At 38.1% G+C, this 19,139-nt stretch overlaps 1 protein-coding gene across 16 annotated transcripts in view; it reads right to left on the reverse strand.

Moving 5' to 3' along the window:
* LOC127941599 (E3 ubiquitin-protein ligase NEDD4-like) overlaps window positions 1-9,676 on the reverse strand; it is a 70,138-nt gene extending 60,462 nt beyond the window's left edge. For 12 of the 16 annotated variants that reach the window (XM_052536842.1, XM_052536840.1, XM_052536838.1 and 9 more), the window contains exon 1: window positions 9,310-9,663. In XM_052536842.1, the coding sequence (XP_052392802.1) occupies window positions 9,310-9,354 (45 nt within the window). In that variant the 5' untranslated portion in view covers window positions 9,355-9,663. Of the gene's footprint in view, window positions 1-9,309 lie in introns of all 16 variants that reach the window. The other 4 variants (XM_052536844.1, XM_052536841.1, XM_052536843.1 and 1 more) reach the window with 3 other exon arrangements.
* Between the last annotated feature and the right edge of the window lie 9,463 nt (window positions 9,677-19,139).

A 19,139-nucleotide genomic window follows, 5' to 3' on the forward strand; every position in this document is an offset into this window, starting at 1 on the left:
CTGTAGCATGAACGTTTTACATTTTCCATAAATTTCACCCTAAAGTCGAATATTCCTAACTTTTTGTGAGTAGTGTATGAACACTCCCTCATCCAACTCCACAATGTTCAGTATCCATCCTCACCTTACATCACACCACCAGAACTTGTTCCGTAACAACACAGACTCACGACACACCTTTATGAAATAAACTGCCAAAGAAAGAACAGCATTAACTTTCAACTCCAATAACTCCTACGAAAAAAACAGTTCAGAGCTCAAGCGCTAGTCTAGGATGACACAACAAGAGAAATGTCAAGGAAGTTTTCCAAATATTATTATGTATACGTCTTTAAACAGAAATAACAATGACCTAAGCTTTCAGACAAGTAAGCAATTTCAAAGACAAGAAATCTATTTGAAACTTACATTTCAAATTGAAACCAATAATTCTTATTCTTTCTTGCAGGTTTTGGAAAGAAAACATCTGACTTGAAAGAATTTCAAATGCACTTTTTCCTTTTACATGCATTAAAATACACACTCTTCTGACCCTTGTAATGTATTATAACTGAGCGAAAACCTCTTCCTCGCATCCTATTTCAACAATACAAAAAAAAAAACATACCCTTGAGACTCAACTCAACCTGAAGCTTGAAGATAATACTCGACACGGCTGCACTCATTCCCACTCGTAATTATTTCCTTGATCGTCCCACCATTCTCTATTTGAGGTTAAAAGAAAAACACTACAGAAGGGCAAGCAAGACCCAGAGTTACAAACCCACCTTCCGTTCTAACGCGATGCATTCAATTGCCTACTTCACACACTCAAGACAGACACTTGAGGGGATGAATTGGTCGGGCAGAGATGATGACTGGGTTTCGTCCATTAGTGGAAATGATAACTCATTGGTATTGCAGATGAAGGCCAGGACCACTGAAGAAGGATTAGAAGAGGACACAAGAAACCACTAAAAAAATTAAGTAATAACTAAAGAAAAGGGCTGCTACTCTTTACTCCTGCTAAAGAAAAAAAAAAAATTATTTTGTAACAATATAAACATCTTTACTTTCAATGAAATTATCATGAATTTCCTTTAAAAAAAAAAAACAACGTACATATGCCTTTAAATGAGACAAAATTGTGTTAAAATTAGCATTAGCCAGACCACTAATTACTATATAGTTATTTAGAATAGGCCTATATTTTTACACAAAACAACTTCTGTCCCCCTTCTGAGTAACGTGACTTTAAATGTCTTGCTCAAGAATAAGATGGTGGATGGATCAGGATACAATCATTTGGTTACAAGCTCAGATGTTTCACCACCAGGTTACGTCAGCCACAACAAACTTCAATGATAAGTTGACTGTAAACATCAGCAAAGAACCCATGCAATCAAAATAAAGTGGTATGTTTACTATGTCAACAAAACTGTACTGGCTCAATTCAAGTCAAGTATAAGGAATGGCTTTGCTGCAACCCTATTTAACATGTTTGACTGATATAAAAATAAAGTCTCAGGGCTGCAGCTGATTTTATTCTGCGCCAACGTAAGATGGCAAGAAAGTATTACTCAGGCTGTTGCGGTCAAGCTGGATAATTAGGATTAAGATTCTACGAGCCTGTTAGAAAGCCGAAGTTCTTCCTGTGCACACCCAGCGATTAGTTCAATGACAGTTTGGTATTTCCACGCCATATACTGTATCATCTTGTCACAACTGGGAAACCTTGGTTTGCTGGGGACATCTATTAATGGTTGGACTGCAATACAATATGGGCTTAAATGCCACTTAAGACAACAGTAAAAAACATTAGCAGTAGGGATGTGCCATATCATACCGTCCAGGATAATACCGATATACATTTTTTTTCAAAAAGTGTCATATCCCGATATCAATGTTTATAGCGACGCAATGACGTATGGTGGATATATGTTCCCTAGCATGCAAAACAATATTCAAGCACACACTCTTACTTCAAAAATAGGCGAGGAGCATATCTTTAGTAAAGTGGCATGGACAGAGGGGAGGCGACTGCCTGAGGCCAGTGTAAAAAGACGGCCTGTGCCTCATCATGAAAGCTTATCAACAGGACGTGTTTTAAGCCATGCCCATTTAAACATTAAAAAAAGTTTAAAGCATTCAAACAGAAGATGCAGCTAAACTCAACTGAGAGTTTGCGCTTGGAGAGCTGCGCAAACACCAAACTGCACTCTTCTTAGTTTCCTCCCATGGCTAAATGAACTTATACACCTCACCAGTTTAAACAGCCACGTGGCACCGATGCGTTGTTTGCTTTCAAACCAAAGCGAAAATACACAAAAAATGTATCCTTGTGGCGCAGCTGATAAAGAAGAGCATACTCCATCTGCGTACTGCTCAGAATTGCCAAAATGTCGCTACGCTGATTTTGAGAGACACAGAGAAGAGGAATTGTTGAATAAAGTAATTAGTTTAGTTTTTTATTTATTTACAAAAAGTATTCTCGTAGCTTCATATAGTTACGGTTGAATGACTGATGGCAGATGGACTATTTTGACGATGCTTTTTATAATTTCCTAGACAGTCTCAAGCCTCCCTGTTTTCATCCAAAATATCTTAAATTGTGTTCCAAAGATGAACAAAGCTTTTATTTTGGGATGGAGTATCCCTTTAATTCGGGTCCGCACTGTTTGGTGCACAGGGTGCATATGCAGAGAGCTGCGTCTACAGCTCTTTAAACACTGAATTGAACACTGAATTCTTGCCCTTGAAATGACGAAAACATACAAAATTGTCACCTCGAAAGTATTCTCGAAAAAATGTTCAGTTTTGACATAAGTAAAAGTAAACCGTTGAAATGGCATGTGTATCATATTGGATGTATTATTTCTTAAAGTGACTGTGCCTAATTTACTACCTGCTGTCAGTGTCTTTAATGTTAATCCAAGAAATGAAATAGGAGAAAACCACTCAGTGGCTCTTTACTGAATTACTTTGTAGTTTTAACAAGAATTAACCTACATTTAATTTATACAGTAAAGACTATGTAATGCTATTTACATTTGAATATTCAGATTCTGTACCTGGACACATAAATTTTTTTTAAACATTGTTTAATTTGTATATTTGTGCTTTCCATTATTATTATTATTATTATTATTATTCGCTGCCTTTGTTTTATCCATTGTTCAGAGCTTATGCAAATTCATTAGTACACAGTCTATTTTTGATAGATTTTGTATTAAGTGTAAAGTAGAAAACAGACGGACTTTGGATGCCAATACTGGTGAGATTCAGTTTTCTGAACAACAACAACAACAAAAAACAGTAAGGAATTTTTTCAGTTAACATTTCGTTTTTTTTAGGCATTTTTTTATTTGCATTTATTAACAAATACAATAAAACAGTATCAAAATTTAAAATAACGGTTTTAAGTTTTACTGTATTTTAACATTTTATTTATTCCTGTGATGGCGATTTTCAGCATTATTTCTCCTGCCTTCAGACTGTCACAGAGTCCTTCAGAAATCTTTCTAATATGCTCATTTAATGCTCAAAGACATTTCTTTGAATTATCAACACAGTTCTGCTGCTTAATATTTTTGTGGAAACCATGATACTTTTTTTTTTTAGAATTATGGTCTATGATGTGCTTATGAATCACATAGATCTATGCTCTCACTTCACAGATTTATTATTAAAGGGCTTCTGACATTATACACTGACTGTCTCTAACCTGTCTAAACACACAGATTTCCAAAGCATTTGTAAAGATGCTTCCATCAGCAGTTGGATAATCAAGACTGCTGAGCTTAGTGGGGCATTTCCATATCAATGGTGTTCAAAATATTATGGCACCTGGTGTCATCAGAACTAAATCTGCCTTAATGCAAGGTTTACTGTTAATGCTAAGCATGGCATCATGCTCATTTTGCAAAACACTTTTCAGGAGCACTAGGTATGTCAAATTTTTTACGCGACAATCAGGAAATGAGAAACCTGCACATGACTGCATTGAAACTTCAGTGAGTGTGAAATTAGAATTCTTCCCAGCAGGCCATTAACAATATCATAATTATCATTTAAGATCCATTTTAATAGATAATTCTTATTTTAATGTGCTATTACTTTTCTAGGTAACAAGACTTATTATTTGCCAGACAAAAATCATAAAACAAGCATTAAATCTCTTGATGTTGGAGGAATTTGTTTTCTCTGTTCACCAATGCTGCATTTATTTGATCAAAAACACAGTAAAACAGCAAAATCTTGAAATATTATAGCAAAACTATAAGTGCCCCTGATCTTCTGTAAGCATGTGGATGCTATGTGTGGAATACTTAATTAGGGCCTATTGTTTAGTTTTACTTGGTAACTCAGTTACTCTCTAAATTGCAGATAGAATTCAACACACTTTCTAATTTTAAAGCCGTGACATTCCATGCCCTAAATTCCAAATTCTAAAATTCCATCAAACACCATTATCACCATGGTGCATTCCAAAATATTAAAGAACAAATGCTTCTCTATTCTTATAATTCACTTAGAGTTAATAGACACAAACTGAAAAGCTTTTGTATCAAATACTTCAAAAATGTAAAAATCAAAACGCTGACCTTGGCTATAAAAGAGAGAGTGCAGCGCACATTTATTAAGTACAGAACAGCAAGGTAAAAGGAAAAGCACTTCAGCATTAACAAACAATAGAATATCATTCAATTTAAAAGCACCACATTTATGATATATGGGTGTTTGTATACTCCCCCTGAGGGATAAAGTGCATCTATCAAAAGGAAAATTGTTTTTATATTTGATACAGTAACTGTAGATTTTGTGGCATTTGGCTGGGGTCTAATGTAGAGGTCTTCACAGTGCACCCGAGACCCATCGACCCCGGACCCGACCCGGGACCCGTACGGGTTCGGGTCTATATTTTAAATCATCAGCCGGGTCCGGGTCGGGTCCGAATCTATTACCTCGGGTCCCGGGTCTGTTTAACATTGTGTGTAATACCCGTGCGATCGCCGATCGGACTAATCGGACTCGAAGAACACCCGGCCGTGATCAAAGACTGCTTGCGTTTTTTGTAACTTGCAACTTGTAAAATTAGGAAAAGAAAAGAGTGAGCCAAAATAAGTGATCTCTCTCTCTCTCTCTCTCTCGCTCGCAGACTCAGAGTTAATATACAAGTGCACGCACGGTATTAATGCTTGCAGACTTGACACACTCATATTTAATATATTTCAAATCAGCAACACAATCTGAGGTGAACTGTCACATGAATGTTTTCTATTACGCTCAAATTGCGTTAAAGCATTTTAGGTTGATACAGCTAGCACGCATGTGCAGTCTCGAGCGCATTTCATGTTTCGATGGCAACCAGTGAGGGACACTTCGACTGCCAAACCGCGTTTTACATTTTCTCCCATTTTTAGAATATTATAAATGAACCGTTTAATCTTAAAGTTTTAGTGGTTCAGATTCAGACTCGATGCAGAGCAGAGAGCACAGACAGAGATCAGATGATAATAGTAAATAAATAACGTCAGCGGCCATGGCATTGCACGAGCGATCGTTATTATAGTTGAAAAGGGCAAACAGTCTAAGTTATTATGCGAATTAACTCGAGTCGGAATGTATATGTGCACAGTAGCATCTAGCATCGGGTCCGGGTGGACATTTCTCGGATCTACACGGGTCCGGGTCCAGCTTTTAAAATATTAGACGGGTCCGGGTCGGTTCGGTGTAGTACATTACGGGTCTCTGTCGGTTTCGGGCACGAATTTTTGGACCCGTGAAGACCTCTAGTCTAATGGTTCCTGGGTTTTCTAATTCCATTTTGGGACCTCCGCACAAAGACATGTCACACGGATTGAGAAAACATGATTCGGATGCAACTACAGCTCATGTATTTTTAATGATGATGTGACAGCATGTCGCTGTATCACATTCCATGTCATCATGCGGAGCATGAGTGCACAATCGAATAAACGTTTGCATGTCCTCCCTCAACGCAACAAATTTTTAGCATACTCGAGTCAAAGGCCAAATCATCAGATTATTGTTGATTCCTAGCAAGGTTTTTCTTTTGACAATATACAGCTAACCTAAGGTGAAGGATTGCACATGAATAATAATTATGCTATCTAATGATCAACAAGCAGCTGATGATATGAGCTGATGAGAAGGTAAAGTTACTTTCTTTTTCAAACTGGACACTCCCAGAATCAAGCAATGTATGCATCACACATTTAATACTCACACACTATACTGTACCTTAAAGACATGCTTTTGTGTTCAAAAACATCAACAGAGCCAAAACAGACCAACATCTGAAAATTAGGAGACCAAATGCAACAATACAGTTGATGTGAACAGAAACTAGTGAACACTCCTGCACTCATACATTCATGAGATTTGATTGGTACATTCAAGATCCAGCAAGGATGCATTGGTCAAAAGTGACCGTGATCTTGCTCTGCCTGCTACAGTGTTTTCTCCTCTTTGCGTCCATCTTTAGCACCACTGGCCTCTATGGACAGCCATTTACAGATTAAATGTATTTCCACACAAACTTAATTTAGTAAAAATTACCGTGATGCAGCTTGTGTGCAAGCAAGGAACAGAGATAGTCTCTGAAATACAACAAAATAATGCCCGGTAGATAGGTGCATCTCTACTCCACTGTATAAATTAAATATAAATTAATCATTATTATAGCTACAAAGTTACTCGCCAAAACGGGTATTTTGATGCATTGACGTATTTGTCCCTTCAAATGCAAGAATGATGGAGAAAGAAACTCAATCCGGGGTTTGCGCGTCAGAATGGAGCTGTCTTTAGCGCCTTGCTGGAATGCTTTTAAATTGCTTGAATTTTTCTTTTTTTTTTAATTAAAGGTGCTGTAGGGAACTTTTGTAAAAAAATATGTTTTACATATTTGTTAAACCTGTCATTATGTCCTGACAGTAGAATATGAGACAGATAATCTGTGAAAAAAATCAAGCTCCTCTGGCTCCTCCCAGTGTCCTATTGCCATTTGCAGAAACTCCATCGCTCCTGGTAAAAAAACAACCAATCAGAGCTGCGGTCCGTAACTTTGTTTGTGTTCAAAATGTAGAAAAATTTATATAATAAGCAAGTACACCATGAATCCATTTTCCAAACCGTGTTTTTAGCTTGTCCTGAATCACTAGGGTGCACCTATAATAAGTGTTTATATTCGGACTATTTTAGATTGCTTCAGGGGTACCGCGGCGGAGTAACCCAGTACCTTTGTGATTCTTCATAGACATAAACAGAGAAAAGTAGTTCCGGCTACGATGTTCTTCCGCAAGGGTTATCCAATACATCTGTAAGATAACTCAACAGAAATAAAACAAATGGGGCCTAAATTTCCATAAGAGTTCTGTCTATAAGAATTTCCAGACTGTTCCGTTGGGAGAGCTTGTCATTCCTCTGTACAGACAGTGTCTTGGGAACTGAGATCTATAGGAGCAGAAAGGCACGATCAAGCGCAGCAGAGAGACAAGAACTCAGAGATCAAGAAATGGGATCCCACAGGACTGAGAAAGTGTTGCTTGGTAAACAGACCCGCTGGCAGGGCTGAGTGCCAGGCAACTTGACTGATGCCTGTCACATACTAATGAAATAATGCTTGTCATCTGTGTGTGTGGTGCATGGCAGTGTGTTTTGTGCGATGATTTGGGATAGTACATCAACATGATGGTTCTGTGGAGGGAATTTGATTGAATTCATTACGAACACCAATTTTGCAGCAATTTTACAGTGACAAAGATACTCCATATATTATCCGTTCTCAATAAGAGTTGTTGCAGTGACAAGCAACAGAGATACAACAGAGTTAAGCAGACTATAACGTTATGCTTACGAAAAGTAACAATGTGCCGACCATCAAGGAATGTTATTACTTCAAAACAGCTCAGCAAATCGACAGCCTCCAACCATTACCATTTAGCGATTTAGCTGTTATTAGTCGAGCCGGCATGATTATTTCCCAAGTTGATAATGTCAAAATAGTATTTAGAGAATGCAAAGGGTGAAATTTCATTTCCTTTTCACTTTAATCAAATCAAGTTTACACACATCAGAAGAACTTCCTCAGGCAGTGAAATGAGGGATGTTTGTCAAAAAAAGTGCCAAAATTATTAATTTACGTCGCCTACTCTTTTAGGTTATAGTTTCAGGGTTTTCAACTAAAAGTTCTTTAGTACATTTCCCCCTTAAGAACCTCCTATGCTCTACGTGCTAGGTCTCATATCTTTCTAGAAATTGCTGACTGGCGAATTTAATGTGATACAGGCTTAAATACGTACCTGCCAACTTGTACAGACAGTAATACATGACTAATATCTCTCCTTTGGACTCAAATATCACAGCCTAACCTACATAAATAAATAAAAAAAACTTCACTGATATTTACACCTATAAACCAAGGCTTTGAACTATATCACCATGATCATTAAAAACTAAATGACAGATCTAGTAGGCCAGAAAGAGAAGAGGTAGAAAATACATTCAAATGGATCCAAATGAATCATAGGCGAACACCTGCTGCCTAAGGCGGTCTTCAAGCTCTCAAGACAGTTGACCTGAATTTTCAGCGGTTACACCGGGGCCCTGTTATGACAAACAACACGGTGTTGTGGCTGCTACAAAATCTGTTGTAACATCATTACAAACACCGTAACACTGGTTGCACCGAGTAACTACAGATAAATCTTGATTATGATGCATTCCTCTTTATCCCACATGGTTCCTTTAAGGTAATATCATTAAAGCTATATGTGTGTTGCTACAAATAACTATAAATGACTAATGCGGAATCAAAATCATCCATCATTCAGCCAATTAAACTGCCAATGTCAATAACAACAACATCCCAAGTGTCTCAAATTTAGAGCATTAAACAGAGCCAGAAATCTTGATATGTCAACCTGATATTTGACAGGTGAGCTGTCAATCTTAAAAATCTGCACATATAACCTAGATGACTTAAAACTGGAATTGCATTTGATTTATTAGATTTTTGATGACTTCTTAACAATTCCTAACAACAGATATCCTATTGAATCTTATGGAAACGTGGAAGCATAAGCTGTGGCCAGTATTAACAATTAAATACTGACCAACCTTCATATTTATATTTGTAACCATAAAATCGTTCTATTAGGCTTAAGGAATTTTTTCCTATTTATTTGTCACAATGCAAATTCACATCAACTGAAATCAGGATGTGAAAAACAATAAACATACAGTATTAATATGGTAGGAGGCATGCACCGCCTTAAAGATGGCATGGTTTAGAAAAACAGTACTTACTTCATCCTCTGAGAGTCCATAAATAGGTTCAAAATTCGTAGCCATAAAGCCAAAGGGCAGTTTAATACACACATACACAAAAACGCATACACACACTCGTGTGTGCTGGAACAATAGCAAAGTGTGTCCTCCTCCAACCTCCTGTGAACGTAAGTTGATCCAAAGCTATGAAGTTCTGAGTCCAAAAACGAGTGTCCCTTTAAACCATACCGTGACAGAAGACGTACGTCCACCGGTTTAATCTCATTTAACCGCTAAAACTCGGCGAATACACGCTTAATTTCCCCAACAATATGATTTCTCCTCGTCAAGTGCAAACGCGAATCATTCACTTCCTCCCAGGATCCGAAACACTCCCCGCTGAATTGAGTGACAACTAATCGCGCCAATCACAGGGTTTTCCGAAACTCCAGGAGGACAGACTATCCAATCCGTGTTGGCTGAGGGCGGGGCGATGTTGTTGCACTTTTGTAAAGTAATCAGGGATAGGTAGTTTCCCTAAATTCCAATATCGGATCCATAAGAACTTGATGTATTATTATATCCTATGCATGTCTGCATGTATGTTTTTTTGTTAATTAATACTTAGTTTATTTAAAAAGCCTGTAATAATCTTGCAGCTGGTAACAGGAGTCTAGCGGTGCTCTAGCTCCCTCTATAGTGTAGAAGAGCGATACTGTCAACATGTGCCAATTTATGATTTGCACCCAACACTGGACAAAGTCCAACTATTACGCATAATGATTCATCGTACATGTGAAATAGCCTAGGGAGGAACGGAACTGAAAGATGTTTTCTGCTGGCTTCTACTGGTGTTTTATTGCTCTCGGCTTTTCTACACTGAAGTGATGTTTAACGGACTGAAGATTAACTTGAGAAACAAACGGGGATATTTTAGAAGTAAAAATCCAGGTTTGGGCTCACATGATCTAAAAATGTTTCAAAAAGCAAAATAAAAGGTAATACAAAATTATAATTAATAATAATTAAAATGATTAATATAAATAATTTCATTTACATTTTAAAAACGCAGTAAAATAATAATCATTAGTGTTAAAAATTAGTAGTAGGACACGTGCTTCCAAGATCAAAGTTCACTGAAGATGCTGTTCAAAAGTGCAAATGCTTCCTTCCACTTTGTAAAGTACTTTGAATATTTGGCATGTTAATGTTGTCACACCGTATAATGATTTTAACTTAAGAAACAATATTTAACTGTGTATTGCAGTGCGTTTGTGAGATCAGTTATGTTTGATTTGCGATATATTGCCACCTGTTGGAAAGAATTTGAGAATTAGTCACTTATTATTAACTATTTAATTAGTTTGTTATTCGCTTTAGTGTTACAACCATTGCTTCATTGTGATGCAAAATATAACAAACAATAAGGGTACAGTAATCGAAAAAACTGCACTACAAACGATTATGATAGTGAATTAATACTACATAATAAGCCGTTTGCAATATCAAGCAGCATAATGGCCTGCTTTTGTATAGGTAAAATAACTGTAAGAATGACACCGGAAGTCTCTAACACTCATGTTATAAATGGCCAAATGCAATTTCTCTACAGCAAAAAAAAGTAGAAAGTATAATATGCTCTGTATAGAATACCAGTAGATGTCCTCATATTACCGCATAAAAACTTCCTTTGACCTGAATAAGTGGTAATTCTTAAAATCAATGTGGTATCAACAAGGCTTTACATAGTTGTCAGCTTATAAATAAGCTCATATGACTAGTTAATATCAAATAAAACATTTGCCAAGTATATTGTTAATTTATAGGTAAATCAAGACTTCCAGATTGGTTTTTTATATCTCTTTGAAAATGCTTCTATTGACTCAAGAGTATGACACAACATTAAATATAGCTAGACTAAAGCTGTGAGTAATTCTTCTGATAATCTTAAACTACTGAACTAGGATAAATGAAATGGGTTACTTACGCCATTAGGCATTATGCAAATGTTAGTTCATGTTAAAACAATATTGATTTTGTTAAAAAAAAAAAAAACAAATTAAAAAAAACATTGTTCCAGATGGTAGAAATACAAAACACGGTGAGTCAGACGGACGAGGGTTTTTTTTTTTTTTTTCAGTCTCCTTTGCCCCATTCCCTTACCCACCTGATCATGAGCTCAAAACCAGCCTCTGGTTGGGAAAGAGTTACTAGCTGGAGGGTTTCAGGATGTGGTTGATGGAAAGGTGCGCAGATGTGGAAAGTTCAAAGAAGAGCACAGATGAACAAAAAGACTTTTGGAGATTGAGATGAGATTCATAAGAAGCTGCATTTAATCATCCTGTTTTTTGCACACCACTCTTCATCAAGCTCTTCATCACACACAACCAAACATGACCCTGTTAATGACTTCAATCACTCCTGAAGCAGAAGGGGTCAGAGTTCATCAGCAGGACCATGCTGTTAAGGGATATAGACAGATTCAGTATAGTGGTTTGATATCTGATTAGCCCAAATTTCTAGGTAATTGTAAAATCCTGGATTTATTGCAGCATTAAGACAAATGGGTATAGGTAAGAGGAAGGATTTTTATGTTTTTGTCTTTTCTTATTTTCTTTGATGCCACAGACAGTGGTTGATCATCTATTCTCAAATGCATTTGTGAAATATATCAATTATTCAAATGTTTCACATGTATTCAACGAGCCAGAATTGACATTCCAACCCATTCTCAGTCACAGGAAGCAAGACTTATCATTTGGGAGAGTGTTGGTAAGATAAGCAAGGTTGTGGGTTAGATTCCCAGGGAGCACATGTTAGGTAATAAAAAAAAAATGTTAGCATGAATGCACTGTAAGTCGCTTTGGATAAAAGCATCTGCTAAATGCATAAATGTAAACGTGCAGAAGATGTGGCAATAAAACATGACTGACAGCGGAGGAGAGCACGTGGCAGTGCACTTGTTCAGTTTTGGACAGGTGGCGTGAGCTTGACATGTTGTCGATCTGGTCATGATGATGGCTCAGTCTTACAGATTAGATGAGTGAATGTCAAAAAATAGAGGAAGAGAGAACTGAGCCAAATGCATGAAAAGAATACAGAACATATAACCGTTCAGTATAGGTTGGAGTCAGTAATATTTTTTTCTGTTTTTAAAAGAGGTCTTTTATGCCAATTTATTTGATCAAAAGCTATATAATATGGCTAAATATTATAACAATTTGAATAATTATTTTCCATTTTTATATGTTTTAGGATTTATTTATTCCTGTGATGCAAAGCTGAATTTTCAGCAGCAATACTCCAGTCTTCAGTCTCACATGATCCTTCAGAAATAATTCTAATGTTGATTTGCTGCTTCAAGAATACATATATTTAGTATTTACTTAAAATATAAATTGTTTGTAACATTATAAATGTCAGTTTTGAACCATTTAATGTTCTGAATAAAATAATTAATTTATTATTAATTATTTCAATATTCATTTCAAAGTAAATGAAGAAAATTAAGTTACTTAATTAAATTGTAATATTATTAAATTATTAAAGCTTATTTTAGAGAAGCATGTAACATTACAGTGATACCACAACATTTAACAGTAAAATGTAAAAAATATATATATAATAATTACAATTGCAAATCACAAATTCGAAAGTGCATTTGTAATTATGAGAATAAACACTTTATATGTACAAAAGAGTGTATAACAACTAGTTAACAACAGAGTGGACAGAAACAGATAAAATGTTATATTTGGCTACCACTGAGCAGTGTGTTTTTGCATCTGTCGGTGTGTGCCTGCATGCGTGCATGTATGTGTCTGTGTGTATTATATAGCCTGTACAGAAATCAGTCTCGTTATTCTCTCAAACCTGTTAATCCCAAACTCATCAGTGTGGAAGTCCTTGTCTAAAATAATCCAAGTGTTCATAATGCTCACCAGTCTTATTAATAAACTACTGACCTTTACACTATAAAGCCACCTTCACTTATGACTTATGGATATGTTTTCAAGCCCCTTCCATACCTTTAAACTGGCATGGCTAATCTCTCAGCTGAACAAAAGAAACATTATTTGGCAGAGGTCATTGTGTTTCTTATGTGCCTGTCAGGTTCTGATGCTCACAGGCAAACTTGTTTGATCTTTGAGTCATGATTTCCTTCTGTCTGCTGAGCACATGGGATTGAGTCATGTCATGGCACTTGACCATGGGCCGTGGAAAAGTTGAAAAAGTCACATTTTAGTTTTATAACAGGTGCTTTGGCTCAGTGCTTGGATTATATTCCATTTGAAAAATACCCATTTTAGTTCATCAATAACTAGAAGTTGAATAGTTCATCTAAAAATGTATGTCATGTTTCATTTTCATGTTGTTCCAGACATTTATGTCTGTCATATGATAGTTTTATGGTGTTCTTTTTTAAGTTTAAAAGCTCCAGTGCTCAACTGCGTGGAAACAAACAACAACAAAAAAGCTGTATGCATTTTTTTTTTTTCACGCACTTACCTGACTCTGTCTCTGTTTCTCTCAGTGTCTCACTCTAACTTATTTTTATAGTTTGGAGCACTGTGACCTCGGCAAAGCATTGATAACATAATGTTAACCTCACAACGGTTTTACACAGTGCTGGTAGGATTTGCACTGAAAATGTATACACACACATATATATATAATTATATATATGATATGTAAAAATTGATAGCCTGAATGTCAGGATCTTGGTAAGGGAGGAACTCAGGTGCAGACAGGAATCGGGTACACACAGGATTTATTTGACAAAAAGGGAAAACAAAAACCCACGAGGGGGAAAACACTGACTAGGGAAATACAAAATAACTGAACAGGACTGAGTTAATGGGATAAACAAAGACTCAAAGCACGGGAACACTAACTATAAACAAACACTCACAGAAATACAAAACACTTCTTCAGGAACAGGTACAATCACAAGTGATGAACAAATCTCAGAAGCACATAAGTAACACAATGAACCGACGCAAGACAGAGCACACTAGGAGATCTAAATAGGGGGAACAATTAAGACACGACAGGTGACACAGATAGGGCAATCACGACACGACTAGGATAACAAGGGGGGCGGGGCAAGGGAACGAGACAACACAAGCACATGGCCCAAAGACAAGGCCATGCGCTTGTACACAAAACAAGGGTCTGTCATGATCCTGCCTCAAGACTAGGAAAAATCAAGGACACGAGGGCAGGATCATGACAGAACCCCTCCCTTAAGGAGCGGCTTCCAGACGCTCCTCAAGGGAACATCAAACACGGGACATGACTGACATGACAGACTGGGACACAGACACAAACCAACAAGACATGACTAATAATAACAAAGGCGAACATGAAAACACAATGGCAGGGTTAGGGTGACATAAAAAAAACAAACAGGGAAGGGGAGGGGGCGGGACCACAAAGTTCATGGGGGACAGACCAGGGCGGGGGGGTGGGGTAGGAATCTTAGGAGGACAGGACGAAGGCTGACGACGGGGGGTACGGGCAGGTCTGGGTGGTGAGGGGCGGGGAGGGGTCTCAGGACAACTGACAGGGGACATGACAGGAGCAGACAAGGGACGCGGGGCAACACTTACGGGACGCGGGGCAAGACTTACAGGACGCGGGGAGACGACAGCTGGACACGGGGGAACAACATCTACTGGACACGGGGCAACATCTACTGGACACGGGACAACATCTACTGGACACGGGGGGACCACAGGACACGGGGGGACATTAACGGGACACGGGGCCACATCAACAGGACACGGGGCCACATCAACAGGACACGGGGCCACATCAACAGGACACGGGGCGACAACGGCTGGACATTTGGGACTTCTGGGGACAGGGTCAGGGGACAAGACAGGACTGACGGGGATTTCTAAAATTTGGACAAGACGGGACAAATAATCAGAAAATGCTTTAGCAGCTAGGACAATTGGCATCTCCTTATGAGATGAAACCGACTGTACAAGAGTCTTTGCTGCAGAGTCGGCCGCGGCTCTCTCCTCCGCTCTCACGACTGCCGACTTGCATACAGCTTTCTTTCCCGGCTCGGGCACGCTCACCGCTGCTGGCTCGGGCACGCCAGCTCTCTCCGCTGCTGGCACGGGCACGCCAGCGCTCACCGCTGCTGGCACGGGCACGCCAGCGCTCACCGCTGCTGGCACGGGCACGCCAGCGCTCACCGCTGCTGGCACGGGCACGCCAGCGCTCTCCGCTGCTGGCACGGGCACGCCAGCGCTCACCGCTGCTGGCACGGGCACGCCAGCTCTCTCCGCTGCTGGCACGGGCACGCCAGCGCTCACCGCTGCTGGCTCAGGCACGCTCACCGCTGCTGGCTCGGGAGGAGACAGGGTCACAGGACCGGCAGGCCCCTTCTTCTTCCTCTTCCTCCTCGGGCGCGGTGCAGAGGCTACAGCTGGGTCAGAGGCGGGTTGGGGGAGTTTGGTCTCGGACAGGGCAGACTCGGACGCCGAAGACTCTGAAGCCGACTCCCATGAAAACCGTCTCCCTCGTTTCATGGGGAGACTGCTGGCTGAGGAGGGCACCTCAGGACTCTGGGAGGGGCTTGCCTGACCCCCCAGGGTTGCCACGGCCAGGACACGACCCTCCGGGATCGCCGGCAGCTGGGTAGGTGGGGACCTCTGGGGCTCCTCCTCTCGCCCGCTCACTCCGGAACGACCTCCCCTGGTCCCCCGGAACACCACAAGGCGAGAGCCCTCAAAACAATCTCGCTGGCTGGCTGATGCCATCCAGCATTGCCTCCTGTCTGCTGAGTTCCTTGGTGGTCGGTTCATTCTGTCAGGATCTTGGTAAGGGAGGAACTCAGGTGCAGACAGGAATCGGGTACACACAGGATTTATTTGACAAAAAGGGAAAACAAAAACCCACGAGGGGGAAAACACTGACTAGGGAAATACAAAATAACTGAACAGGACTGAGTTAATGGGATAAACAAAGACTCAAAGCACGGGAACACTAACTATAAACAAACACTCACAGAAATACAAAACACTTCTTCAGGAACAGGTACAATCACAAGTGATGAACAAATCTCAGAAGCACATAAGTAACACAATGAACCGACGCAAGACAGAGCACACTAGGAGATCTAAATAGGGGGAACAATTAAGACACGACAGGTGACACAGATAGGGCAATCACGACACGACTAGGATAACAAGGGGGGCGGGGCAAGGGAACGAGACAACACAAGCACATGGCCCAAAGACAAGGCCATGCGCTTGTACACAAAACAAGGGTCTGTCATGATCCTGCCTCAAGACTAGGAAAAATCAAGGACACGAGGGCAGGATCATGACACTGAATGCACTGTAAGTCACTTTGGATAAAAGCATCTGCTAAATTCATACATTTAATGTTATATATATATATAATTTAATGTTATATATATATATATATATATATAATTCTCTATTTAATCTATGTTATTTAAGTGCTTGAATCTTTTTTGATTTGATCTGATTCAATTACACATGTGTGTGTGTGTGTGCATAGTATAAATTACATTTATAAATGAAGAATAACAAATTATCAGTATTAAAGCTTTCGAATACAAGTGATTCACCTAAAAAACTGATCAAAAAACTTCCATCACAAAAGCATAATTAATTTATACATCATGATTCCATAGAGTTCATTCCAGTTTAGTTTAATTTAAAGTTTACCTCCTGATGAGTTTGTGTAATATTTTTAATGACTCATGTCCAGAAGAGCCTTTTACTGTACCACTGCTCATTTAGCTGCCTGGTAATTAAATCTACTCATTTTCTCACCCACTCATTTACCACTACAAATGCACGGAACCGCAGAACTTTGTGACTCAGGATACAAATGTATTGGAAATTATCAGAATTATGTTATTATCTTGACCTAACAAAAGCAATTTCATGATTAATTATAATAATAAAAAATGCCACCATTAAAAAATGGCACTTTGGCTAATGTCTTTGGGAAATTGAATTTTAAGAATGACTTACGATGCACTTACAGTAATACAATACTATTTCTATAATGTAATAAATCAATTTAAATAAGTATTGTAGATGCAGTTAAGAGTTTTTAGTAATGCATTAAAATCTAAGTAGATAAGATCATATTTAACTTCTGTTTAATTTTTTTCCCTTTAGTTGTGCATGTTAGCCGTCACATGATCAAATGTTTTCACAGTCCAATAAACTCAATGTCTTTAGATTCAGTGAGGTTAAGGAGTCTGGTCAGTTTTGATAGCCACACCTGCTATAATCCTTTATGTTATATATGTTTTTTGTATTGTTATGTCATGCATTTAATTTATTATGTTTAAACCCAATTAAACATTGATAGTAGTGCGAAAACAAGAATTTTTATTTGCCAAATTTGTAATGAAAAAGATATAAAACACTTATAATGACATATATAATGCACTTTGTGTGATGCATAATTAAAAATCAGTGTGCTTATAGCCATACAGAATATGTTAAGATTTTACAGTAAACAACTCGTAAGCATTAATGAAAAGCTGACTTACAGTTGCTCCCCCCAAAAGCATAAAAAATATATGAATGTCATTGCATTAAAATAACAAAATATCCAAAGAAGTGACAGACAAGCACACCTTTTCTTGGAAAAAAGGAAAATGTAAAAAAAATAAAAATCAAGTTTGTTAGGTTTGATTTACAAGCTTTACAAAATTGAGACAATAAAGAATTTGGACAGTTTGTAGAACATATCATAGTTAATTTGATTAAAGATGTGAAGAGAGGAACTGACTTCATTTAAAAATCACAGAAACACCTGCTGGTACATTATAATTGCAAAAATGACAGAAAAGGTATAGCACGTTTGTTTGCAGATGGAGTTTGGTTTGTTGTCAACTGATGCAATGGTTTATTTATTTTTAATTTTAATCCAATAAGTTTAATCTTAATTGTTCAGAAACATTTGGGGCTGATGTTTTTGAAATCCATTTTTTAACTTTTTTGTGGAACATGCTTGGTGGAGCTTTTACTGTGGGAAATTTTTGGAAAGTCCAGTTGTCATGGTGAAACATTGTGAAACCTTATTGAAATACATTTCTTTCTTTCTCTTCGCTTGAGTGCACATGAATTATTGTCATGTTTAAGAGTTATTTGTACTGTACACCACCTCTAACCTAACTTGATTTATATGCTTTCTTTATGGCATAATGGTATGCACTAACCTCAGTCTGAACTTAAAAGCCATTGAAATCTTAGGCCGTTTGGTGACAGAAATTAAACGTGTAAAATGCAGAATGACAGTGAGTTCTCAAGCATAACTCTCTAAAATGGGTTTTGGACTAAGTTTTTAAACGATTTATTCAGTAATTAGAAACTAGTCAATTAAAAATAGTTTAGTCATTATTACTTTTACAGTTCGTCCCACATCAGAAGATTTATAGTGAACACACCCTTTGATACTAAATGTTTTATTGATCATGATACCATTCCACATCCTGATGCTGTGTTTTTCCATGGCTACTAGGAACACTGCAAAGTCTCTAAATAGAGGAAGTTCCACAGTATCATAGTAATCATTCATTTTATTACTATTTCAATAAGACGTACTGTGCAGCAAACAAAGTACTCAAGAGCATGATGTGTGGCCTTTATCTCAACAGGTTTTACTGTGTTTGATCAAAAGCAGAACCTGTACAGTCATGTATTTGAATAGCAAGCACTTTAGAGTCATACAGGATGATCATAAATAACTGCCAGCTATCATACATTTAAACAGGTTGTCTGTAATCTATCTATCTATCTATCTATCTATCTATCTATCTATCTGTCTATCTATCTATCTATCTATCTATCTATCTATCTATC

This window comes from Carassius gibelio, chromosome A21 (assembly GCF_023724105.1).
Source record: "Carassius gibelio isolate Cgi1373 ecotype wild population from Czech Republic chromosome A21, carGib1.2-hapl.c, whole genome shotgun sequence".
NCBI lineage: Eukaryota > Metazoa > Chordata > Actinopteri > Cypriniformes > Cyprinidae > Carassius > Carassius gibelio.